The sequence below is a fragment of the Lissotriton vulgaris genome, chromosome 5 (genome assembly GCF_964263255.1).
Source record: "Lissotriton vulgaris chromosome 5, aLisVul1.2, whole genome shotgun sequence".
Lineage (NCBI taxonomy): Eukaryota > Metazoa > Chordata > Amphibia > Caudata > Salamandridae > Lissotriton > Lissotriton vulgaris.
Genome location: NC_141693.1, coordinates 601,741,960 through 601,763,927, shown reverse-complemented (window position 1 = coordinate 601,763,927; position 21,968 = coordinate 601,741,960). Strand labels below are relative to the sequence as shown.

Genomic DNA, 21,968 nt, shown 5'->3' with positions numbered 1-21,968 from the left:
AACGTCCCTGCAACCTTTGTTTTTTTCCAGGGACTATATATACATATATATAATCTTGAAGTATAAACTTACCCTAACTATATTGCCCTGGACTTATGCATACAACATAATATATTATAATCATTATAGCAACGTGTCAACAGAATCACATATTTTCCTAAACTGCTGATCATACTTCGACCTAACACAATACAAGGCTCAGGAACTTCAAATAGTTGGTTGATTTTATACCATTTTATCCTTGCAGTTTCAATGCCTTGCCACTATTGATAACTCTAATCACGCAGCAGATTGGGCTAGTGCTCACTTCTCAAACTCTCAGCCTTGAAGATAACAAGTTTGCCAAAGACTCAAGACATATAAAACACACACTTTTCTGCCTCCAGGAATAGGTGCAGATGTAAAATAAATGAACTCCATGCTCTCACTAATCTGTTTTATCAGAGAACTTACTGGCAGATGTTCAGAAAAGCCTTGAGTTCAGACAGCGTGACAGCAATATAATCTGCCAAGGAAACGTCCTAGGGTCCATCATACACAGTTCACACACAGCACAGCTCTGTTTAGCTCCTGTAGCACAAATGTGCTTAAATAAAGTACACACTTCTCGGCAGAACCTACGGTTAGTATATACTGTTCCCCTAAAAAGGAACACCATTATTTCCATTTCACCAGATAAGCAATATACTGGCCATCTTTAGAATGAAACAATTTCAAAAGCAAAGAAAAAATGAATAAAAAACTAACACATACAATTGGGTTACTCTGCTTTTGCACTGCTGCACCTACTCATCTGGAAGTGCGAGAACAACTGTGACATGCCAAAACAGAGCACTGCACTCTAGTAGCGCCTAAACGTATGAGCAATTTTAGAGTGACGATTACCGTTTCAGAATATTAGAAGCTTCAATTATTGACATTCATTTACACTTGGTGTAGTTATATTTTTCCCACGTAAAAATACTTCAAACAGGATTGCAGTACTCCTCCTTACTCTCATGTTTCACAAGTAGGAGATATATCTCACATTAAAAGGTTATCAAAGTCAATTGTAAAGAAATAGTTAAAAGTTGGAAAATATATTTTTCAAGACACAAGGCAAGATATTTGGATTACATTTTGTAATCTTAGAGATAACTGCCAGTAATATTTTCCACAATTAGCGAGAGAGCAAATGTCGATTTGAGATAGTTAACAAAATGCGGCAGGGAGGACTAAATTCTCAGGCTGGAGGACCAAGGAGTTTTTTTTGGATCAATGGTGGGTTGGGTGCATCAGTTCAGATCCGTCAGATCATACAATCGAACAGAAGTATGTTAGGATGTTTTTCATTTGACCAACATGCAACATGTCAACACACCATTCATTATGTAAGCTCCAAAAAGAATTGCAGTAAATGTACTTGTGAGTTCATAACAGCATTTAACATGCTAATTATGTACTTTTTCTCTTGAGATTAAATTTTCGCAGCGACTGGCTGACATGTTGATCACCAAGCAGGCTACCTAGGTCACATTTTGCCAGCACTCCATATTAAGCACGGAAAAAAGCCTTTGAGAATTTATGTGTCTGGGTAAATACAGCTGCATGAAGCAGAAGAATGGAAATGAAAATGAGTAATCCAGAAAACCAATAATTCCCAACGGGGGTGTAGCCAACTACTAAACACATAATATTAACAAGAGAAAGATTGACGCTGTGTTTGAAAGTGATAGTAAGAGGGGGCAGCAGTCATGATGGTAACTTGCAATGTGAGTAAGCTGGGAAAGTAGAAACAGGAAACATTCAGTGGGAGATTTGGGACAATGGAACAAAACGAACAATGACTACTAGCAGCTCATATTTAACACCTGGGCAGAGAAAGGATAACTTAGATCTAAGACAGAGCCTGGGTATGTTATGCAGGCATCTGGCATCAGTAGGTTGCCGAGGTTAGAACATTATAGCCTCCTAAACAAAAACTACTGAATTAAGATAGAACACACATTAGTTCAGTTAAAATATTCATTTGGCTTAAGGCATAAAATACATAATACACAGTGTACAATATGAAAAGTTATTAGGAAGTTACATAACATTATTCAAACTAGTCATCAGAGATGAAAAGTATAAAATTCACATGAAACCATGTAAATGGAATAAGATTGTATATGAAACTCTTGATATGGTTTCCTGATTGAAATTTAATACAGCATGACAGTTGTCTATAATACAAAGGTGCTGTTGGAATACCAAACCTTTCGGATACTGGCTCAGGTTTGACATAGGCCAGACAGGGGCCAGAAAGGAGAACCTAGGTGCTAAATATAATGGACAAAACAATATAATCAATCAACCAACCAATCAGGATTTATAAAGCGTGGCTAATCACTCGATAGGGTATACAGGTGCTTGCAGGTACCAAAGGCTTATTCAAACAGCCAGGTCTTGAGGGCCATTTGGAATTTCGGAAGTGAGGTGATGGTCCAGAGGTGCATGGGGAGTCTGTTCCAGGTCTTTGCTGCGATGTGGGAGAAAGAGCGTCCTCCACTTCTGTCTCGGTAGATGTGGGGACTACGGGCAAGTAAAAGGGAGGTGGAGCATAGGCTTCTCAACAGTTGATGGAAGTTCAGGCAGTGGTTAATGTATGCGGATCCTTGGTTGTATACAGCCTTGTTTGCGTGGGTCAGTAGCTTCAATTGACATCTCTTATGTATGGGGTGCCAGTGGATTTGCCTGAGGTGGGTTGCGATGTGGGTTCGTCGGGAAGTCGGAGGATTAGTCTGGCTGTGGCATTCTGTATGATCTGAAGTCTCTGTAGGAGGTGTGTGGTGATTCCTACGTAGAGGGCATTGCCATAGTCCAGTCAACTGGTGATGAAGGCCTGTGTCACATTGTGTCTCGTGTGTGAGGGTAGTGACTTGAAGATCTTCCGTAGCATGCACAGGTGAGGAAGCAGGCGGAGGAGACATCGTTGATCTGTGATTTCATGGGGAGATTTTTCTCAATGCTGGTTCTGATGTTTTTGGCGAGGTCGAAAGGAGTGGGTGCCGGTTCTAGGTCTGATGGCCACAAGGAGTTTTTCCGTGTGTTGTTGCTGTTGTAAAAGATCGGTACTTCCTTCTTGTCTGTGTTCAGCTAGCAATATTTCTAAATCCAGTTGGCGAAGTTTGTCATGCATCTGTGGAGAAGTTGGCTCGGGTAGTGGGATCGACTGGGATTGAGAGGATGTGCAGTGTGAGGAAATATACATTTTATGGTCAAGAAATGTTCCCTAACGTTACCCCACCGTCTCCATGTACGAACTTAAAGTGCATGTAACTTCCCTCCTGTGCCAGCTATGAAGACGCAAACACATTTGCGTCCAACGTTAACATGTCCTCTTTCAGACCCACCCTGAATGGGTTGAATATTCAGTTTCTAAGTATGCCTTGCCAACGTCTTTTCATGGTGTACTTTACATGTTTTCCAGCCCAGGCGAAGTAGGCCCTGTTTTCTGTCATCAAGCCTCTTTCCGAAAAGCATCTCTGCCTCCTGAAACTGCGAGGTGGGATGCCCCCACCCGTGAACTCTGTCCTACTCCCTGCGCGGCTCACGGTGCTTAGCTCAGCCTGTTGTCTGCCAAGACTGTATTCAACCTTCGAATTATCTGTTCCGCTCCTCAAAGATACATTCCTGCCTACTAGTTTAAGTAAACATCTTTCCAGCTGCAGAGCAAAGGGCCCGGCCTCACTGGCTCCATGCAAGTAATTCATAGCTCCCGTTGCCATGGTAGGCCCATGCCCCCTCGCTTGCCCCCTCGCTTTACCCATAGACACGTAGGCACATGTGCACGCACTCACAGTCAATATAGAATAGCCTCTGTCCGAGAGACCTTTTCCTGCTAGATAATATGGTTCCCAAAAATCAGATACGATATAGGAACGAGTTGATCTGACATGCCAGACTTCTGTCTCTTTCCTCTAGTGTAAATGTCAAGTCCCCTGCACCCTCCAACTTTACGTCAATGCTACGTCATGCAGCTGCGCGCGCATCCTAGCTTCCGATTTCTGCTGATTCTGCTCCATTCTGTCATAGAGCCACCCACTTCTGACACTTACATGTGACGTTTCTAGAACACACCTCTGTGCACGCCTTAGTTCACGCCTTCTGATTACGTATTGTTCACACGTGTGTAAACCTTATCTTGTTTCTCTCAGCTGTTACGCCTTCTGCATTGACTTCTATTGTGTATACTAAGTATAAAAGTAACGAAATGTCAATAAAGTATGCTCTATCCCTTCCTGCACCCCTGTGGTGGCAGGAATCCGATATCCAGAACCTGAACCATTCCTTTTTAAGGAATAAAACCCCTAAGAACTCTAACACCACGGACTCTGTCTCTTTCTTTCCGATTGAGTTATTTTTGTTTAAGTACTTACCTGCATAGAAATTAAGACGGTAAATCAAATATTTACCACAATATTTTGGCGCCCGAACAGGGACCCCTCCCCCACCCCACGCGCCGGTTGGTGCGTTGCAGCCTTGATCCCCTGCCACAGTTGTGACGGAAACTACGCGTACCCGCAGGATTTCCTGTATCTCCCTCAGGCCTACGGAGGTGACGGAGACTGCGATCAGCACCCAGACGAGGCGGTGAGGAGTGCGGAGGATCCCGACCAGAGCCTAGCCGAAAGAAGCAAGGTCCGAGGTGTCAAGAGGCCCACCAGTTCCGAAGTATTCACGTATCGAGTCGAGTCCAGTCCGGTCCAGTCCAGTCGAGTTTTCCGAGGCCTTCTGTTCCGTGCTTCCCGGTGAGTACCGTTGCTGGGGACGCATCTAGACGGGTGCATTATTATGTATCCGGTAAAGACGGGTTTGGGTACGCAAACACGGTCTGCACTGTTTTAGACAGTGTATCTGTGCTGTTTAGCAGTACATCTAGCATACAAGTTCTTGCACTGTTCCCAACAGTGTATCTGTGCTGTTTAGCAGTACATCTAGTGAAAAGGGTAGTCATATGTGTTCAAAATGTTTCATGTGATAAATGTCGTGGTATGAGTGGATTGTTTTGTGTACATTACTGTGTTTTTGTGTAATTAATTGTGTTCAGAAATAAGTAACAAGTATCGAGTATCTAGCACTAAGTAACAAGATGCCGTTTTTCAATAAGTTAAGACAGATAGGAACTAGGAAAGGGATGCTAGAGGAAGAAATTCCTATCCCCCCTAGGGACACTCCTGGAAATTTTATGTACCACAAGCATGGCTTAGACGCCATACTGTACCTAGATTTATGGGCCGATTATACCAAGCACCTAGAAGAAAGACACAGGTGGCCCGTTACAGGAACTTGGGATGCCGAGTGCATCCTGAAAGTAGAAGAAGCGCTATGGAAAAAGAAAGCCAGACAATCTCAGAAAGACGCCATAGAATTTTGGCGTAAAGAATCACATAAACGTGCCGAAAAAGCACTCCGAAGAGAAGACAGACATAGAGAAGAGTCGGATAAAGTCAGAGAAAACGAATTAGTTAATGAAGGGATCCGAGTAAAAGCAGAGCAAGTAGACCGCATGCGAAACAATCTTGTAAAGGGTATGTACTTAGTGACCGAGGGTTCGCCTGAAGCCACTTCAGAAATACCGAAAGATCTGCCGCCCCCATTGGTTCCAACTAAAGTAAATCACAGGACTACAAAGGACATATTTCTTGCTTCCTATCTAGATGATGTAGCTCCCGCTTACACCAATCCACCTGCCCAGGTACCGCCTGCTGAAGGTGACGGAGGTGGCAACTCACCACAATATTTTGGCGCCCGAATACCCCAAGACCATATCCCGCCCTTACCACAACAAAGTTCACCCGTCCGAAATCCTGTTCCACCTGTTCCTCCACCGCTTCCTACACCTAAGATAAATACCCTGAATCCGTTTGGGCCCGACCCTGGGAAAACACCAGTTCAGTTACTTACACAGTCCCCACAGACAAGTCATGCTCAAGCCTCTGGAGGTGCGACAGGAGGTCACCAGACCCCGCCACCACAACATAGGTTAAACATAAGGGACATATTAAAGAACAGTACACCCCGAACCTCAAATTTTGACATGCTTAAAGAACCCCTTCCAGTTTGCAGATACGATCCCGTACCCGGTAAAGACGATAGGATGTTATTAGCGTCTCTACGCTTACGCAAAGTTACAGATTACTTAACGTTTTTCCCAGGAATGACTGAGCACCTAGATAGAATATACCATTTTATCCAGACTGGGGAAGATCCTGACAGTGTTAAAGAGGCACTGGCTTACCAGAAAGCTGACACTCAAGGTTGTATATTACGTTTTTTCATAAACTGCCTAATAAGAGAACGAGACAGGCCTGGGGTAGACCAGGACGAGATGGATGCCCTAAACAAATGGGGCCAGAACATAGCCGATGGAAAACACGATAAACAGAATTGTATAGCCAGTATGTACAAAAAGATCAGAAAAGAAGTAATAGAGATACACGAAAGAAAGAAACAGGAAAGTGAAGCAGATAGCAACCGGCTTGATTCCTCCAAGGAGGAAGACCGAGAGGAACCCGAACAACAACCTAAAGAAACAATAGCGTACGTGGGTAAGGGAAATTACCTTAGGAAAGGTATTCGCCCAGAAAGCAAGAGAGTTTTTCTTTCCGGCATATCAAAACCGAATTCTTCTGAATATCTGTTTCAAGATACCGATAAAATGCTTCAAGAACGAATGGGGTACCATGTACTCAATTCTATGGATGAACAAGAACTAGCCCGGTCAGCAGTACTATGGGCTGACAATCCTAGCATATACAATGACGATACCGTAGCACAGATATTTCTGAACCTTTCCCCAGACGAACAGAAATTAGCTGGTGTTTACATGATTCAGCACCTCCTCACGTTATACAGAAACGAACATTCGGATCCAGGTCCCTTACCTGATACATTAGAAGCACTACTTATGAATAGATGGAGAGGCCTAAGTACCAAGTTGATTCAAATAATTCTAGAGCAACGACACAGATATAACGCTTTCTTAGGCCCTCAACATGTTTCAGCTCCGCCCCCAGAAAGAAAAATGTTTCATTCGGAGCATTTGGACAGACTGAATCCTTTACGAGAAGTACACCCAGTCATGGGTACAGATAATACTCTGAAACGCGTGTATGTGTACACACCCTTGACAAAGTTAGAACTGTTAGAGATGAAGAAACTAGTACCCTGTCACGATAAAGACCCTGCAGGTTTTCACCGAGAACTGAAGGATATGTTACTCATGGGAGATTACACATATACGGATATTATGAAATTGTTAAAAGTACTGTTACCTACTGGTATCTACGAGAAACTCAAAGAAAAGGAATGGGAGGTGGGAGATAAAAAGATTATATGGACAGAAATAGAGGACGAGGAAAAACTCCGTACTCCAGGGCTAGGCCTTGGGGAGAAAGCTAAAGCATTACCAGGATTAATAGTACAGGTTTTGCCAAGATTATTGACAACTAAAAAGGAAGACTGGGACGCGATCTCAGCCTGTAAACAGAAACACGATGAAGATACTAGTGACTTCTATTCAAGATTCGAGAAATGTTTCATTATTAATAGTGGCCTGAAACCAAGCAGCGAGTCATACCCACACCTTTTTGTAAGTAAATTAGTAGAGAATTCCCTAACTCAGGTTAAGAATCGTGTATATAAAGTCGAGAGTACATGGCAGGCGAATACGCCATCTCAGATGTTGCAAATGTTACAATATCACCAGAACAGAATTAGGGAAGAACAAGAACATGAGCAGAGACGTATGAAAGACACGAAAATGAAAATACTAGTTGCCCAGACAGTCCCAGCTGACGGTCAGAAAAAGGGTGGGACGCAGACAAATAATTCAGCAGCTCCCGTTAAAGGGACATGCAACTATTGCAAGCAGCCAGGCCACTACGTAAATGAATGTCCAGTCCTGAAACACAATATAGCGACAGGTAAAACTAAAGAAAGACCACGTCAGCCTAGACAAGACCAGTTCCAGCCACAGACTTCTCAGAATACACAGCCTATGCATGCTTCATCACACTCCGCCCAGACCGTATCGGTATCACAGCCTATTGCCGCGACTCAGCAAGTGTCACAGCAGATGTACCAGTATGCCCAATCTGACTATCCCGATTATCAGCGATACACATGAAACAGCCTAGAGAGGGAAGTTGGCTTGCCTCTTATTGAGATTCCTGTAGATCAAGAGGGTCCTTATGTACATAGTCAAGTATTGGGAAAAGACAGAAAGTTTTTAATTGACACAGGGGCAAGCCGCACAACAATCAGTCATAATGAAGTCCCAGGGGCACCCCTCTCAGGCTCACAGAATGTTTCCCTTGGTTTTTCAGGACAGCCTATTGTAAATGAAGTGTCAGAACCTGTCCCCCTAGCAGTAGGTCCATTATCACGTGTTACAGACCTGTTACTCACGAAATCATGTCCAGAAAACTTGTTAGGAATAAAGACACTGAAGGCTCTAGGAGCTGTGATATGTTGTTCTCCGGAAGGAGTTAGACTCTTCCTGCGTGACTTCAAAGGTCACTATGTATTACGAGAGTTTGATGTCAGATTGAAAAATGTACCGAAACACCTGTGGGCACAAGGCCCAACCGATGTAGGTTGCATGCACATTACACCATACCGTGTTACACTCAAACCAGGAGTTGTTTTACCCCGAATCAGACAATACAAGTTACCACCCGATGCTGTAGTGGCTTTACTGGAAATCATTGAAGAGCTCATTGCCCAAGGAGTGGTCGTAGAAACCGACTCCAATGTCTGTAATTCCCCTATCATTCCGATTCTTAAACGTACTGATCCCAATGCACCGCCAGTATATCGGCTGGTGATTGATTTACGAGAACTGAATAAATGCATTGTTCCACAGTACCCTGTGGTTCCCGATATCTCATCCTTATTGACTGCAATTGATTCAGAAGCGACGTTCTTTACTGTAATTGACCTCAAGAACGCCTTCTTCAGTGTGCCCATTGATCCAGAGAGCCAATATCTCTTCGGATTCAGTTTAAATGGACGAAGTTTCAAATTTTCATGCGCACCTCAAGGATTCACAGAAAGCCCCAGCATCTACAGCCAAGCATTAAAAAGACAACTTGATTGTATCCAAATGCCAGTTAACACTGCCTTATTGCAATACGTCGATGATCTGCTGATCACCGCACGAAGTGAATCCGAATGTGAACAAGCATCACTGATAGTTTTACATTACCTGGCCGACAAGGGACACAAGGTGTCTCCTTCAAAGTTACAATTCTGTGTTCAGCAAGTTGTGTACTTGGGTCACTTGCTGTCCAAAGTGGGGAGACAGCTCACTCCTGACCGTATCCAGTTAATTGTAAATATGACACAACCCCAGACACAAAAGGAAGTGCGGGCCTTTATAGGCCTCACCTCGTACTGCAGACAATGGATTCCCCAGTATGCATTTCTAGCTAAACCACTCATTCAGTTGACAACACAGGAGGCAGCGAATTCGACTGTCCTTCCTTGGACTCAGGAACATACACAGGCTTTTGAAGAATTAAAGAAAGCTTTATGTCAAGCACCGGTTTTAGCGACACCATGTTACAGCAAACCTTTTACACTTTTTGTCACAGAACGTGAAGGTACAGCGTTGTCTGTCCTCACACAAGATCAAGCAGGTTCACATAAGCCTTGCGCTTATTTTTCGAGTACATTGGATTCAGTAGCCCAGGCACTCCCTGCGTGCTTAAGGTCAGTTGCAGCGACAGCCCTAGCAATCAGACAAAGCGATTCAATTGTATTAGGACATCCATTGACAGTACAAGTTCCACATTCTGTAGAGGTCCTTCTAAACCGAACCCAGACTCAACACTTAACTATAGCACGACTGACAGGTTATGAACTGACGCTGTTTCAGCCACACATAGAAATCAGACGCTGTAGCATTCTAAATCCCGCAACATTGTTACCTTCAAGTACAACAGATCCAGCCCCGCATGATTGCATAGAGATAATCAATGCAGTAACAAAGCCCCGACGAGATTTAACAGATGTTGCACTGACAAATCCAGACCTGACACTTTATGTGGACGGTTCATGCATGAGAACAAGTACAGGAGAATTAGTGGCCGCGTATGCAGTAACCACTGAAACCGAAGTCAAAGAAACACATCGTATTGACACACTGTCCGCTCAAGCAGCAGAGCTTGTCGCTCTGACCCGAGCCTGTATACTAGCCAAGAACAGAAATGTTAACATATACACTGATTCACGTTATGCTTTCGGAGTCGTACACGACTTCGGAATGTTATGGCAAGAACGAGGTTTCTTGACTTCTCACGGAGCCAAGATCCAACACGGTCCCCTCATTCAAGCACTGTTAGAAGCAATACATCTGCCTTCAGGCATATCCATCATGAAGTGTAAAGCACATACTAAAGTTACTGACTCTATTTCCCAGGGTAACGACCTGGCAGACCAAACAGCAAAACATACCGCATTGACTCACACTCAGGCAACTGATGTGACAAAGGCAATAGTACCGACACATTGTATGGCAGTTAAGGACCCCACACTAGATGTAATCGATATACAGACACATGCCACTTCCGATGATATCAAGAAATGGTCCGAACTAGGAGGGGTCCAGACAGATCAGGGATGGATGACGAAGGGAAAATCTACATGGTTTCTCCCCGACTCTATGGTTCAAGTCATAATAAATACAGCACATAGTCCGGCACATCTGGGAGAAAAAGCTATGTTAGACAGTTTACAGAATCTCTGGTACAACAAACATTTACGAGCAGCAGCAAAACAGAAAGTGCGTACTTGCATGATCTGTTGTCAGTTCAATCCAGGTAAAAGCGTCCCTGTAGAGCAAGGTGGATTTCATCCTCCCGATCACCCTTTTGAAGTCCTCCAGATGGATTATATCCAGATGGAACGTTGTCGAGGATTCAAGTACGTCCTCGTAGTTGTTTGTGCACTTTCCCGTTGGACAGAAGCATATCCAGTCCCAGACTACACAGCCCCGACCACTGCCAGGCAGCTGGTTCGAGAATTCTTCCCACGGTACGGCTTGCCACGTATCGTATACTCAGATAACGGACAGCCATTCTCATCCGAGCTCATGAAGCAGGTCTCACTCCTGCTAGGATATCAGTGGAAATTCCACTGCGTCCGACATCCCGAGGCAGCTGGCCTTGTAGAGAGACACAATCAGACCCTAAAGACCCGCCTTGCTAAAGTTTGTAAAGAGAAAGGGGTCGACTGGATAGTCGCCCTGCCAGTTGCATTGTTCTACATGAGGATGGTTCCTCATTCGAGATCAGGGCTATCCCCGTATGAGGTGGTTTTTGGCAGGCCACCAAATATGTGGGGGACGCCAATGCCTAAGAAAATAACTGATGTCGATTGTAACATGCTGACAGATTACCTTGCCTCCTTGATGTCTGCACTCCAATCATGTCGTTCACAGGTTGCCGCAGCTTTTCCCGACAACACTGATGTAAAGCCACACGATGTCCGCCCCGGCGACACGGTGTTGATCCGCAACTTCGATAGGAGGAGTCCGCTGGAGCCCCGCTGGCAGGAGCCGAAGCTCGTCCTTCTCACCACGAGGACCGCGATCAAGGTTGAAGGCCGCAAGGGGTGGATCCACACGAGCCACATCAAAAAATGCAATGAACTTTTTCCAGAAACTGACTCTTCCACCCCCTCAAAGGACTGCCTAGGATCTAGTGACTGTAAAGTTCCCAAGAGAGAGAAAACTCCGCAAGAGGAGTACAAATCAAAACTCCGATCTAGCAAGTCAGACAGTTTAATTGTTTAAGTCCTCCCCTAGGTGAATCGGTTAAATTAGTTTCTGACATGTATCCCCTAGATCGAGATAGAGAGAGAGAGAGACAACTCAAGAAACTTGCATATTGTAAATCACTCCATAGTCACTGTATAGTGACATTATTGCTTTTGTTTTTTCTAAGCCTTCTGATTATTGCTGCTAGTATATTGCTGCCCGTATATTACCCTATCTTCAAGCATACACAATCTGTTTACAATGTTTCTGCCGAACATTCTTTTAGTGAACTACCTTCACACGAGTTATCTTACAGACTTGCGCTGCGCAACAATACATTTATTAGTATGTTACACCACTCGCATCAGACTAACAATGCTACCAACTGTTGGATATGTGGCCGACTCCCTCCCTACCAGAAATATAAGGGAGTTCTGACTCTTTTTCCGTACCCATTCACTCACAATGGCTCCTGTGGTGCGTGGTTTAGATTAATTAATTCTTTAGATTCTGATATTGCTATTTTCGAGGGAAATTGGGTTTGGGGAAACCTGAACTTAGTTCTGCTTACCGCCTGCTATCCTGACAAGAAGGGACTTCCCACTAGGACAGGAACTGATCTAGAAAATGAAGTATATGGATTAGGTAATTACACAATTAATCTCATGATTCTTACTGTTGAATCCGAAGCCGCACCAGTTCTCCCTGCTATGTCAGTATTACCAGTCACTGGTGATTTATGTCTCAGAAAGAAGGGTTCAGTACACTTAGGTCATAGTAAATGTACTACCGTAGTCGACTTCAGTGATCAGGGCAGGTCTACATTTAAAGCTACTCGTCATTCCTACTTTGTTTGTGGCCATACCGCATACATACGCTTACCTCTAGATTGGGATGGTACCTGTTACATTGCCTTCCTTCTGCCCCCTGTTTTCCTAGCCCCTCCTGATTATCACAGAAATACAAATCTAGTAAACAATAGACTCAGAAGAGATCTCCCGATTGTCGACTATACTGAAACGGCATGGGAGCAATATACAGACTTTAATAAAGGTTTCTTCCCCTATTTTGGTGCTGTTTTTAATAGTAAACTGATACGCAAATTAACTAGAACCCTCGAAGCAGTAGTGAATGAAACTACTTCCGCTCTAGGTAACTTAACAGAGGAGCAGTCCGCCATGCGGGTTGTTGTCCTTCAGAATCGTCTTGTTATTGACGTCTTCTTGGCAGAAAGAGGCGGAGCTTGTAAGGTCATCGGGTCAAGTTGCTGTGTTTTCATTCCAGAAAATGCGCCAACTGTGTATAAAGCTATCACACGTCTTCATAAAATTGCAAATCTGATACATCAGAATCCAGGCACCTGGACTTGGTCCGGTTGGTTCTGGACAACGTTGACTGCTTGGGGATGGAAGATCCTATCCTTCCTAGGCATTGCCCTCGTCATAGTATTCAGTTGCTGCCTGTGCCTACAGTGCGGGCCAGCGATTTGCGGTCTGTGCGCTACGTCATGCATTCCGCATTCCAGTTTTCATGCAAAACGTGAAAAGAAGAAAGAAGAACAAATGATGTTACATGAACAGACTGATCGGTTCATGAGGATCGATAGATCATGAAGGGTCCGTAGGGAACAAGGAGGGAATGAGGAAATATAAATTTTATGGTCAAGAAATGTTCCCTAACGTTACCCCACCGTCTCCATGTACGAACTTAAAGTGCATGTAACTTCCCTCCTGTGCCAGCTATGAAGACGCAAACACATTTGCGTCCAACGTTAACATGTCCTCTTTCAGACCCACCCTGAATGGGTTGAATATTCCGTTTCTAAGTATGCCTTGCCAACGTCTTTTCATGGTGTACTTTACATGTTTTCCAGCCCAGGCGAAGTAGGCCCTGTTTTCTGTCATCAAGCCTCTTTCCGAAAAGCATCTCTGCCTCCTGAAACTGCGAGGTGGGATGCCCCCACCCGTGAACTCTGTCCTACTCCCTGCGCGGCTCACGGTGCTTAGCTCAGCCTGTTGTCTGCCAAGACTGTATTCAACCTTCGAATTATCTGTTCCGCTCCTCAAAGATACATTCCTGCCTACTAGTTTAAGTAAACATCTTTCCAGCTGCAGAGCAAAGGGCCCGGCCTCACTGTCTCCATGCAAGTAATTCATAGCTCCCGTTGCCATGGTAGGCCCATGCCCCCTCGCTTGCCCCCTCGCTTTACCCATAGACACGTAGGCACATATGCACGCACTCACAGTCAATATAGAATAGCCTCTGTCCGAGAGACCTTTTCCTGCTAGATAATATGGTTCCCAAACATCAGATACCAGATAGGATATAGGAACGAGTTGATCTGACATGCCAGACTTCTGTCTCTTTCCTCTAGTGTAAATGTCAAGTCCCCTGCACCCTCCAACTTTACGTCAATGCTACGTCATGCAGCTGCGCGCGCATCCTAGCTTCCGAATTCTGCTGATTCTGCTCCATTCTGTCATAGAGCCACCCACTTCTGACACTTACATGTGACGTTTCTAGAACACACCTCTGTGCACGCCTTAGTTCACGCCTTCTGATTACGTATTGTTCACACGTGTGTAAACCTTATCTTGTTTCTCTCAGCTGTTACGCCTTCTGCATTGACTTCTATTGTGTATACTAAGTATAAAAGTAACGAAATGTCAATAAAGTATGCTCTATCCCTTCCTGCACCCCTGTGGTGGCAGGAATCCGATAACCAGAACCTGAACCATTCCTTTTTAAGGAATAAAACCCCTAAGAACTCTAACACCACGGACTCTGTCTCTTTCTTTCCGATTGAGTTATTTTTGTTTAAGTACTTACCTGCATAGAAATTAAGACGGTAAATCAAATATTTACCACAAGTGTGCTGTCTGCGTAGGAAATTATGTTCAAACCGTGGAATCTGAGGGTGTTGGCCAACGGGGACATAGATGCGTTAAAGAGCGCAGGACTGAAGGATAAGCCTTTGGAGACACCGCAGGTTATCTCCTTGGGTTACGAGGCGAAAGATTGGAGGTGGATATTCTGGGTTCATCCGGTGAGGAAGGAAGCAATTCATCTGAGCACGTCCCCTTGGATGCCGATGCTGTGGAGTCTTTTGATGAGCATGTGGTGGGATACAGTGTCGACGGGCTGCAGAGAGGTGCTGCTCCTGATCTCATCACCCTGCAAGTCAGCTGCAGCATTCGTCCCTGTACACCATACAGGAACCTTCCAAGGCCTGTGGGTATCCAAGACACCTGAAGGAACCTCCCTTGAAGTTAAGGAATCACCTCTCTGCATCTGCAGGCAACACAACTAAGCTGACCGGTCTGCTGATCCTGGGCTCCCAAGGACTCCGAAGGGCTCAGCAACACAGTGAACACAGGTGGTGGTTCGTCACATCCTTCAAGGCCTGCCCTATCCTCTCACCAAGTTTGAGGCCAGTATCCCTAGTCGGTGCCACAGGAACCGAACCCCTGTGCACAGCGCTGACTCGCAGATGCAAAGGCTTTTTGGCTTCCTTAATGTTGGGGCTCCAAGTAGCCCCAACCTGAAGCATCTCCAGTGACAAAGATCTTTGTCCTCACCTCATCACATGCACCGTGGGCCTGCATCTTTGGTGAGCTGCTCGAGGTCCTCTTGTGACTCCAGTGCCTCTTGAGAGTCATCTTTGAGTTCTGGCTCCCCTGATTGTTAGGGGCCTGTCCCAACTCCCCTTCTTGTGGCGAGCCCCCTAAACCTTGCTGGTACCGACACTGCCCCAACCCCTCAACTCTCGACAAACAATGTGGGACAGCTCGTGAACGGCTCCTGGTCTTCCACAGCGTCGCCTGACCCTCAAAGCTGCAGCTCCAAGGTCATGTCGTCTCTACTGCAAGACTTGACATCGGTGGGCATTCATCTTCCATGCCTCTGGGTCACTCCTGAGTGGCATATACTCTGTCCCTTCTGCTAGCAGGTACTTCTCAACCTTAATCCCCCTTTGGGTTCCACCGGACTCTTTAACCTTCCTCAGCAGCAGCATCTTCCTGAAGTTCTCCACTGGGTTTGACGGCGGTTTCCAACGCCACTTCACACCTATGCACCCGCCTTCCCTGGTGTATGTATCCTGGTACGTAGGGTATTCATGGGTGGGGTGGCTCTCCAACTTGCTGTCTTCCACAGAGTTTCTTCAGGGTCCAAGGGAAGGGTCTTTCTTTAAAATTGCAACTGCGACTTACCCATTGACTTGCATGGATACAGCAGTCGTATTCCCACTCTGCACATGGCTCCGTGGGGCTCCTGGTTATTTCCTTAGGTCCCCAGCATTTTTGCGTATAGTCTTGACATGAGTTCTGGTTTGAATACCACTATTTTAGTATATGGTTTGGTCTCCCCCTGGTGATCACTGTGTAATACGTGCTACTTACCTGTTTATATTGAAAAGTATTCTGTGAATTGTTTACATCTCTGGCTAGGAGATATCTGTATGTGTTAGTGAGTGTCTTATAAAAAAAATAAATATTATTATAACTACACTGTGTGGTTCTTTATCACTTAATCTATACCCATTAGATTATGTTCTGGTAAAACAAGCTGCTTTAAACTCCTGCTGGAATAAGCCTTAAGGCTGCACTCCACAGATACCACTTAGAGAGCTTTCTAAGGATGTCTAAGACCACTAAAATCACCCTAAGGGTTGTCTGGATTGGTGCAAGGTGTCCACTTACATAAGTGTACACCATATACAGCTTCTTACAGTGTTCACTAAAATAGAACTTAATGGTTTAACCCTGTTTTTCATGGAAAATATAAACACATTTACAAACATGCCCCTTTCCTTTGGAAGATATTATGTTAAGTTGTCCACTTACAAATGTTTCGATACAATATAAACAAATAAACAAATGATTTGCAGCATTTGTAATAGGACGTGTGTAGTGAAGAAGGTCCACTCAGGGAGGTAATATTTCAAGATGATTTATTTTATGAAGATAACATGTTGTAAGGTACAGGACATCATGTTGATAAGTGGTAGATCAGAGCCCCACCAGGAGCTGCCTGTCAGCAGCTCAGCCCATGACCAACTGTCGCCTCTGCCTCCCTCAGTCCCAACATTCCGAGGCATCATCAGACTCCAACATTCTAATGAATCAGAGCACAGGCACTGGCAGAGCAGGGCTGGTAAAACACCTTACAGTATATAATGCAGGATACTACAACGTGATTAGCTCAAACACTAGGACCTTTCATCTTATATTACACAATTTCGGGAAAATTATTTCCTATTGGCCACACAACCACCATATACTTACAACACACAAAGCAGTAGTAAGGTGTCACCTCTCCGGAACACAACCTGCCAATGTCAAATTATTAAAGTATGGCATAGATCTTGGCTTCAAAAGAATGAAATGGATAACTTTCAATACATTTTTCTGCAAGAATAACATATACCAAACACTTACCTTAGCACCAATAAAAGGAAGTTGTCTCACTGTTTTAAAAAACTTTTTTTTACATCTTGAGAATAAACCTGAAAGAAAAAAAAATTAGATAAAGTTTCATTAAATCACTGACTTCGAAGAAAAGCCACAAACACTCTGCTCTGCAACACTGAATATATGCAACCCTCATTCTGTGCACCACACTACAGCTTAAGTTACAACATCCAACCTTCCTTGTGTGTATATAAATACCACTCCATTTAAATTCAGTTTAGATTAAAAAAATAAATCTTTATAGTGAACATGTGTCTCCATCTGCGGCTACAGTATCTCACTAGTTGCGGATAGGCATGAGACTGAGGCTGTAATGATAAAACTAAGAGCATGAGCTTTATAAAATGTGATTTCATTATTCCAACTGAAAAATATCCTACGCCACTAGTTGCATTTACACCCTTAAATGTAAAAGAGTTATCAAACATTTCTTATGAACAACAGTTTAAAAACAAAAGCAGTGACGGCTGGTGACAGGCTGGTGACATTTGAAAGTGGCGGCCGTACAATTTGCCTATGACTTATGCAGCGAGCAAGCTTAATGGACAAACATGGGGTCAAAGGTGGTCCTCCTCCTGAGACTTTTTAAAAAAGATTGCCAAACAGTGCATTTTAAAGCAAATTAATTGAGTGAGAAAGCAAAGTTTATAAAACCGTGGCAACGTAGAGTCTTGAAATATTAAAAAGATTAAAAACTGCCCCATAGCCTACTGCATTAATATGCTCAACAGTTACTTTAATATACAAATTGAATAGCAATTCGGGCACTTTACAGTGTGTGCTTGCCCTGTGTCTAGCACTGAATGCAGCATCAATTTTAGAAGAAAAAAAACCTCTAACTAGGCTTCAGGAAGTACCCACAACCGCTGGCTGCAATCAGCCGTATAGAATATGTGTAGACAGGTCTTCAAGTGGGATGAAAAAAGATGGGGCTTTCTAAAAGGAACCATGTAAAATACATTACCTTGATTCCCATAGTGTGCCACCCAACCAGTATTTTGGGTTCCCTCGGAGATGCTATTGCATCCAGATATACAACAACTGGCAGACATAAAACCTGTCAGTACGATTGGCTTAGTCAATTGTTTTTAGGTGTTTAAGAAAAAGGAGCAACAGCACTAATTTGACACTGGAAATGTTTCAATTCTGAAATTGTGCAAATGTGTCCCTTCTGGTTTCTGAATGTAATGCATTGCAGTCATATTGGGACCGCGTAGAAGAATAACTTTATGGCTAGGAACTCTAGGACGTTAATGTGGAATGTTTATTGGTGATCAGTCCACTGCCTCTGTACCGTGATGTCCTCCATGTGTGCTCCCCATTCTATTAGTGATGTATCTGCTGTTCCTACAGTCACCTGAGGAATTGGGTCAAAAAAGGTTCTGCCCTTCAGGGTGTTGTATGCGTTTGCCATACAAGAGGCAATTATTCCAAAAAGGCACATCACTGACCTAACAATTAAGTGACGACGTGGCTGAAAAAGAGCCCACTTGTCCTGGAGACTGAGTACCCTTGGGGAATTGGGGTAAGCTTTGGCTGAGTTCGAATTGAGTATAGCTCCAAATATGGATGGATCTGAAGTAAGTGGGACTTTGTAGTACTTTTGTGAATCCCAGTGTGTGTAGCAGATTGATGGTGGCCTGTGCGCCTCGCAGGCACCTTTGTTTGCTTGAACTCGTGATCAGCCAATCTTCTAGGTTTGGGAATACATGAATATTCAGTCTTCTTAAATGGGGTGGTAACACAGTTAGAAATTTTGTGAAACCCCTTCAGGCTTTTATCCTGAAAGGTAATACTGTGAACTGGTAATGACGACCGCTTACCACAAACTGCAGATACCAGTGATGTTTAATATGGAAAAAGCACCCTTCAGATCTAGTGTAGTCATGAAGTCAGCTTTTTGTAGTAGTGGTATCACATCTTATAGTGTCACCATGTGGAAGTGTTCTGTTAAGATGTGTAGGTTGAGTGGTCATAGATCCAGTATTAGTCGTAGCATTACAGTTTTTTGGGTATCAAAAAGTATAGGGAGTATACCCCCTAGCCTTGGTGTCTTTGTGGTACAGGCTCTATGGGTCCTTTTAGCAACAGAGCTTTATCTTCTTCTTTGAGAAGGTGTTTATGCGGAGGGCTTAGGATTTGTTTGTGAGGAGGTATGTTTGGTGGGTGGGTCTTTAGTTCCAGGCAATATCGCTTGTAGATAATGTTCAGCACCCACTGGTCTGATGTTGCTTCTAGCTACAATTGATGGAACTGTTGTAGCCTTCCCCCGACAGATGTTATATGATAGGGGGAAATGGAAGTTAAGTCACTGCTTAGAAGTCGAGGCTCCCCTTGCTGGCGTTCCTCTACTTTTTCCTCTTGGTTTAAACTCCTCCTGTATAATACCTTTTCTCAGTTTATTGATGGTACTGCTGCTACTGTTTTTGATTGGTTTGGATGTCAGGAGTGGTGGATTTTGCTACTCCTCTTCCCGGATACCTCTGATAGGAATGATGCTTAGGTGTTGGATTCTGCAGAGGTCCATTAGATGCATCAGTTTCAGTGTACTTTTAATTTTCTCTAGTTGGGAGTCTACCTCTGGTCCAAATAGGGGGTACTTAATATCGCCAATGGGATATTAAGTAAATGTTGCTGCAGTTCCCGCTTAAACCGGAGATTCCTAAACATGCAACACGGCCGACCATGATATTTTGGTCGGCCGTATCAGAGATGCCGGCATCCAGGGGCGCTCTTTAAGTAATCGTTACCAGGCAGTCCGCCTCCCCCACTTCTCTGCTGACAAAGTGAAACTGACTTGTGGCGTTCCTCAAGGTTCCTCCCTTTCCCCCCCCTCCTTTTTAATTTGTACCTCACCCCCCTGATCCGTTCCCTACGAGAAAGTAATGTCACCGCATTTAATTATGCGGACGACATTCAGTTGATCTTTGATATCGACTCCTCGGATCAATCCATCCACAACTTTCAGTCGACTCTGTGCCTCATCAGCGACTGGATGGGGGAAAATCATCTAAAACTTAACCCCGACAAGACCGAGTTGGTCTTGATCAGGGGCGCCTCCAACCCTTGGAGCTCCAATTTTTGGCCGCCATGTCTTGGTCCCCCTCCCTGCCCTGTTACACTGCTAAAAGTATTGGCGTCATTATCAGTAAGGACCTCTCGATGAAGCCTCACATTAAAGCGGTGGTTTCCTCCAGCTTCTTTCACCTCCGCAAAATTTGCAAGATCTCCCGCTTCCTCACTACAGAGGCCCTTACCTTAGCCCTTCTGGCCCTTGCAATCTCCAGGATCGACTACGCTAATTCCCTTTATGTCGGTATCCCTTCATACCAGCTGAACCGGCTACAGCTGGTCCAGAATCAGGCTGCAAGACTGATCTTCCACCAACCGAGACACCATCACGTTCGCCCTCTGCTCAAAACCCTCCACTGGCTCCCAGTAGCCAAACGCTGCAAATTTAAATTAGGCTGTATCACCTTCAAGGGCTTGGCCGGCCTCGGCCCAGTCTTTATTTCTTCTCTCCTCCACCGTTATTGCCCATCTCGTAATTTGCGTTCCTCCCATCTTGCCCTGCTTATGACCCCCACCTTTAAGCGCAAAAAACATGGGGGCCTCAGATTTTCGTTTCTTGCCCCCACCCGTTGGAACTCTCTCCCTTCTGAGCTGAGGTTCACTACTTCCTATGCCCACTTTAGGTCCTGTCTGAAAACCCTACTGTTTCACTCAGCCTATGACTAACATCTTCTTTCCTTTTACCGCTGAACATCTTTCTATTCCCTTCTGCTCCCAGCGCCATGAAGCCGCCTGACGTAAGCACGTTTTATAAAAAAAATTAACATAACATGCCTGTTTGCGTAGTAAGATGGAGGAATTTATTCCTCTTGCAGCTGTGTCTGCACTGTCTAGGGAACAACGTATACCTGCATTAAACACTTGTCTACCTTCTGCAACTAGGACTTCTCCTTTTTTTAAATATTGTTCAGGAAGATGGTGAATAAGATCTTCCATCCTATCCCATGTTGTCCTGTGGTACCTGGACAGGACCCCCACTGAGTTAGCAATGCATCAGAGATTGGCATGTGCAGTTGCTTACCGCTTTCCTGCTGCATCAATACACTTACTCTCCTCATCAGGAAGTGGCGCATCACCAGTGCCTTGAGAAGTTGCACTTTTTCTGACAGCTGTCACTACCAGGGAATCAACAGTTGGATGTCCCCAGATGTAAAGAGGGAGGTTGAGGGAGGGTTTGTACTTTCTCTCTATACGTGGAGTAAGGACTCCTGGTCTTGAAAAGGTCTTTAAAAAGTTCTGTTGAGACTTTAAGCATGGACCCTAACATTGGGAGAGATTACATCATATGCTCTGCTTTTGTTAGCGTTTCCATAAGAAATCTGTTTCCTACTCTGTGGTGTGCATTTGGACCTTGTGATATTCAGCTGCTCTTTGAATACCACTGTGGTTTGCTGATGTATAATCTGGGGAAGATGTTTTAGGTGGTATCAGGGGTTCTACATCAGTGTCTGGTAGCACTTTCTCAGTCATCTCATGGGTCTTGGCTAGGTGTAGGATCGCCTATGGAATCTGAATATTCATGAGTATAGTAAGTTTGACACCCTACTTCTTCCACTACTGACTGTGTGGAAGATGGTGATAAAGGCTGTGGAGATGTATATAAGTCCAGTGGCATAGAGCTTGTGGCCTTCTGCTCTGTG

At 44.4% G+C, this 21,968-nt stretch overlaps 1 protein-coding gene across 4 annotated transcripts in view; it reads right to left on the bottom strand.

Moving 5' to 3' along the window:
- SGPL1 (sphingosine-1-phosphate lyase 1) overlaps nt 1-21,968 on the bottom strand; it is a 490,430-nt gene that overhangs the window by 368,562 nt on the left and 99,900 nt on the right. For all 4 annotated transcript variants that reach the window (XR_015295917.1, XR_015295918.1, XR_015295919.1 and 1 more), the window contains exon 3: nt 17,224-17,291. Coding sequence is in view for 1 of the 4 variants with exons in the window: in XM_086922046.1 (XP_086778172.1) it covers nt 17,224-17,291 (68 nt within the window). In the remaining 3 variants the exon portion in view is untranslated. The remainder of the gene's footprint in view (nt 1-17,223; nt 17,292-21,968) is intronic.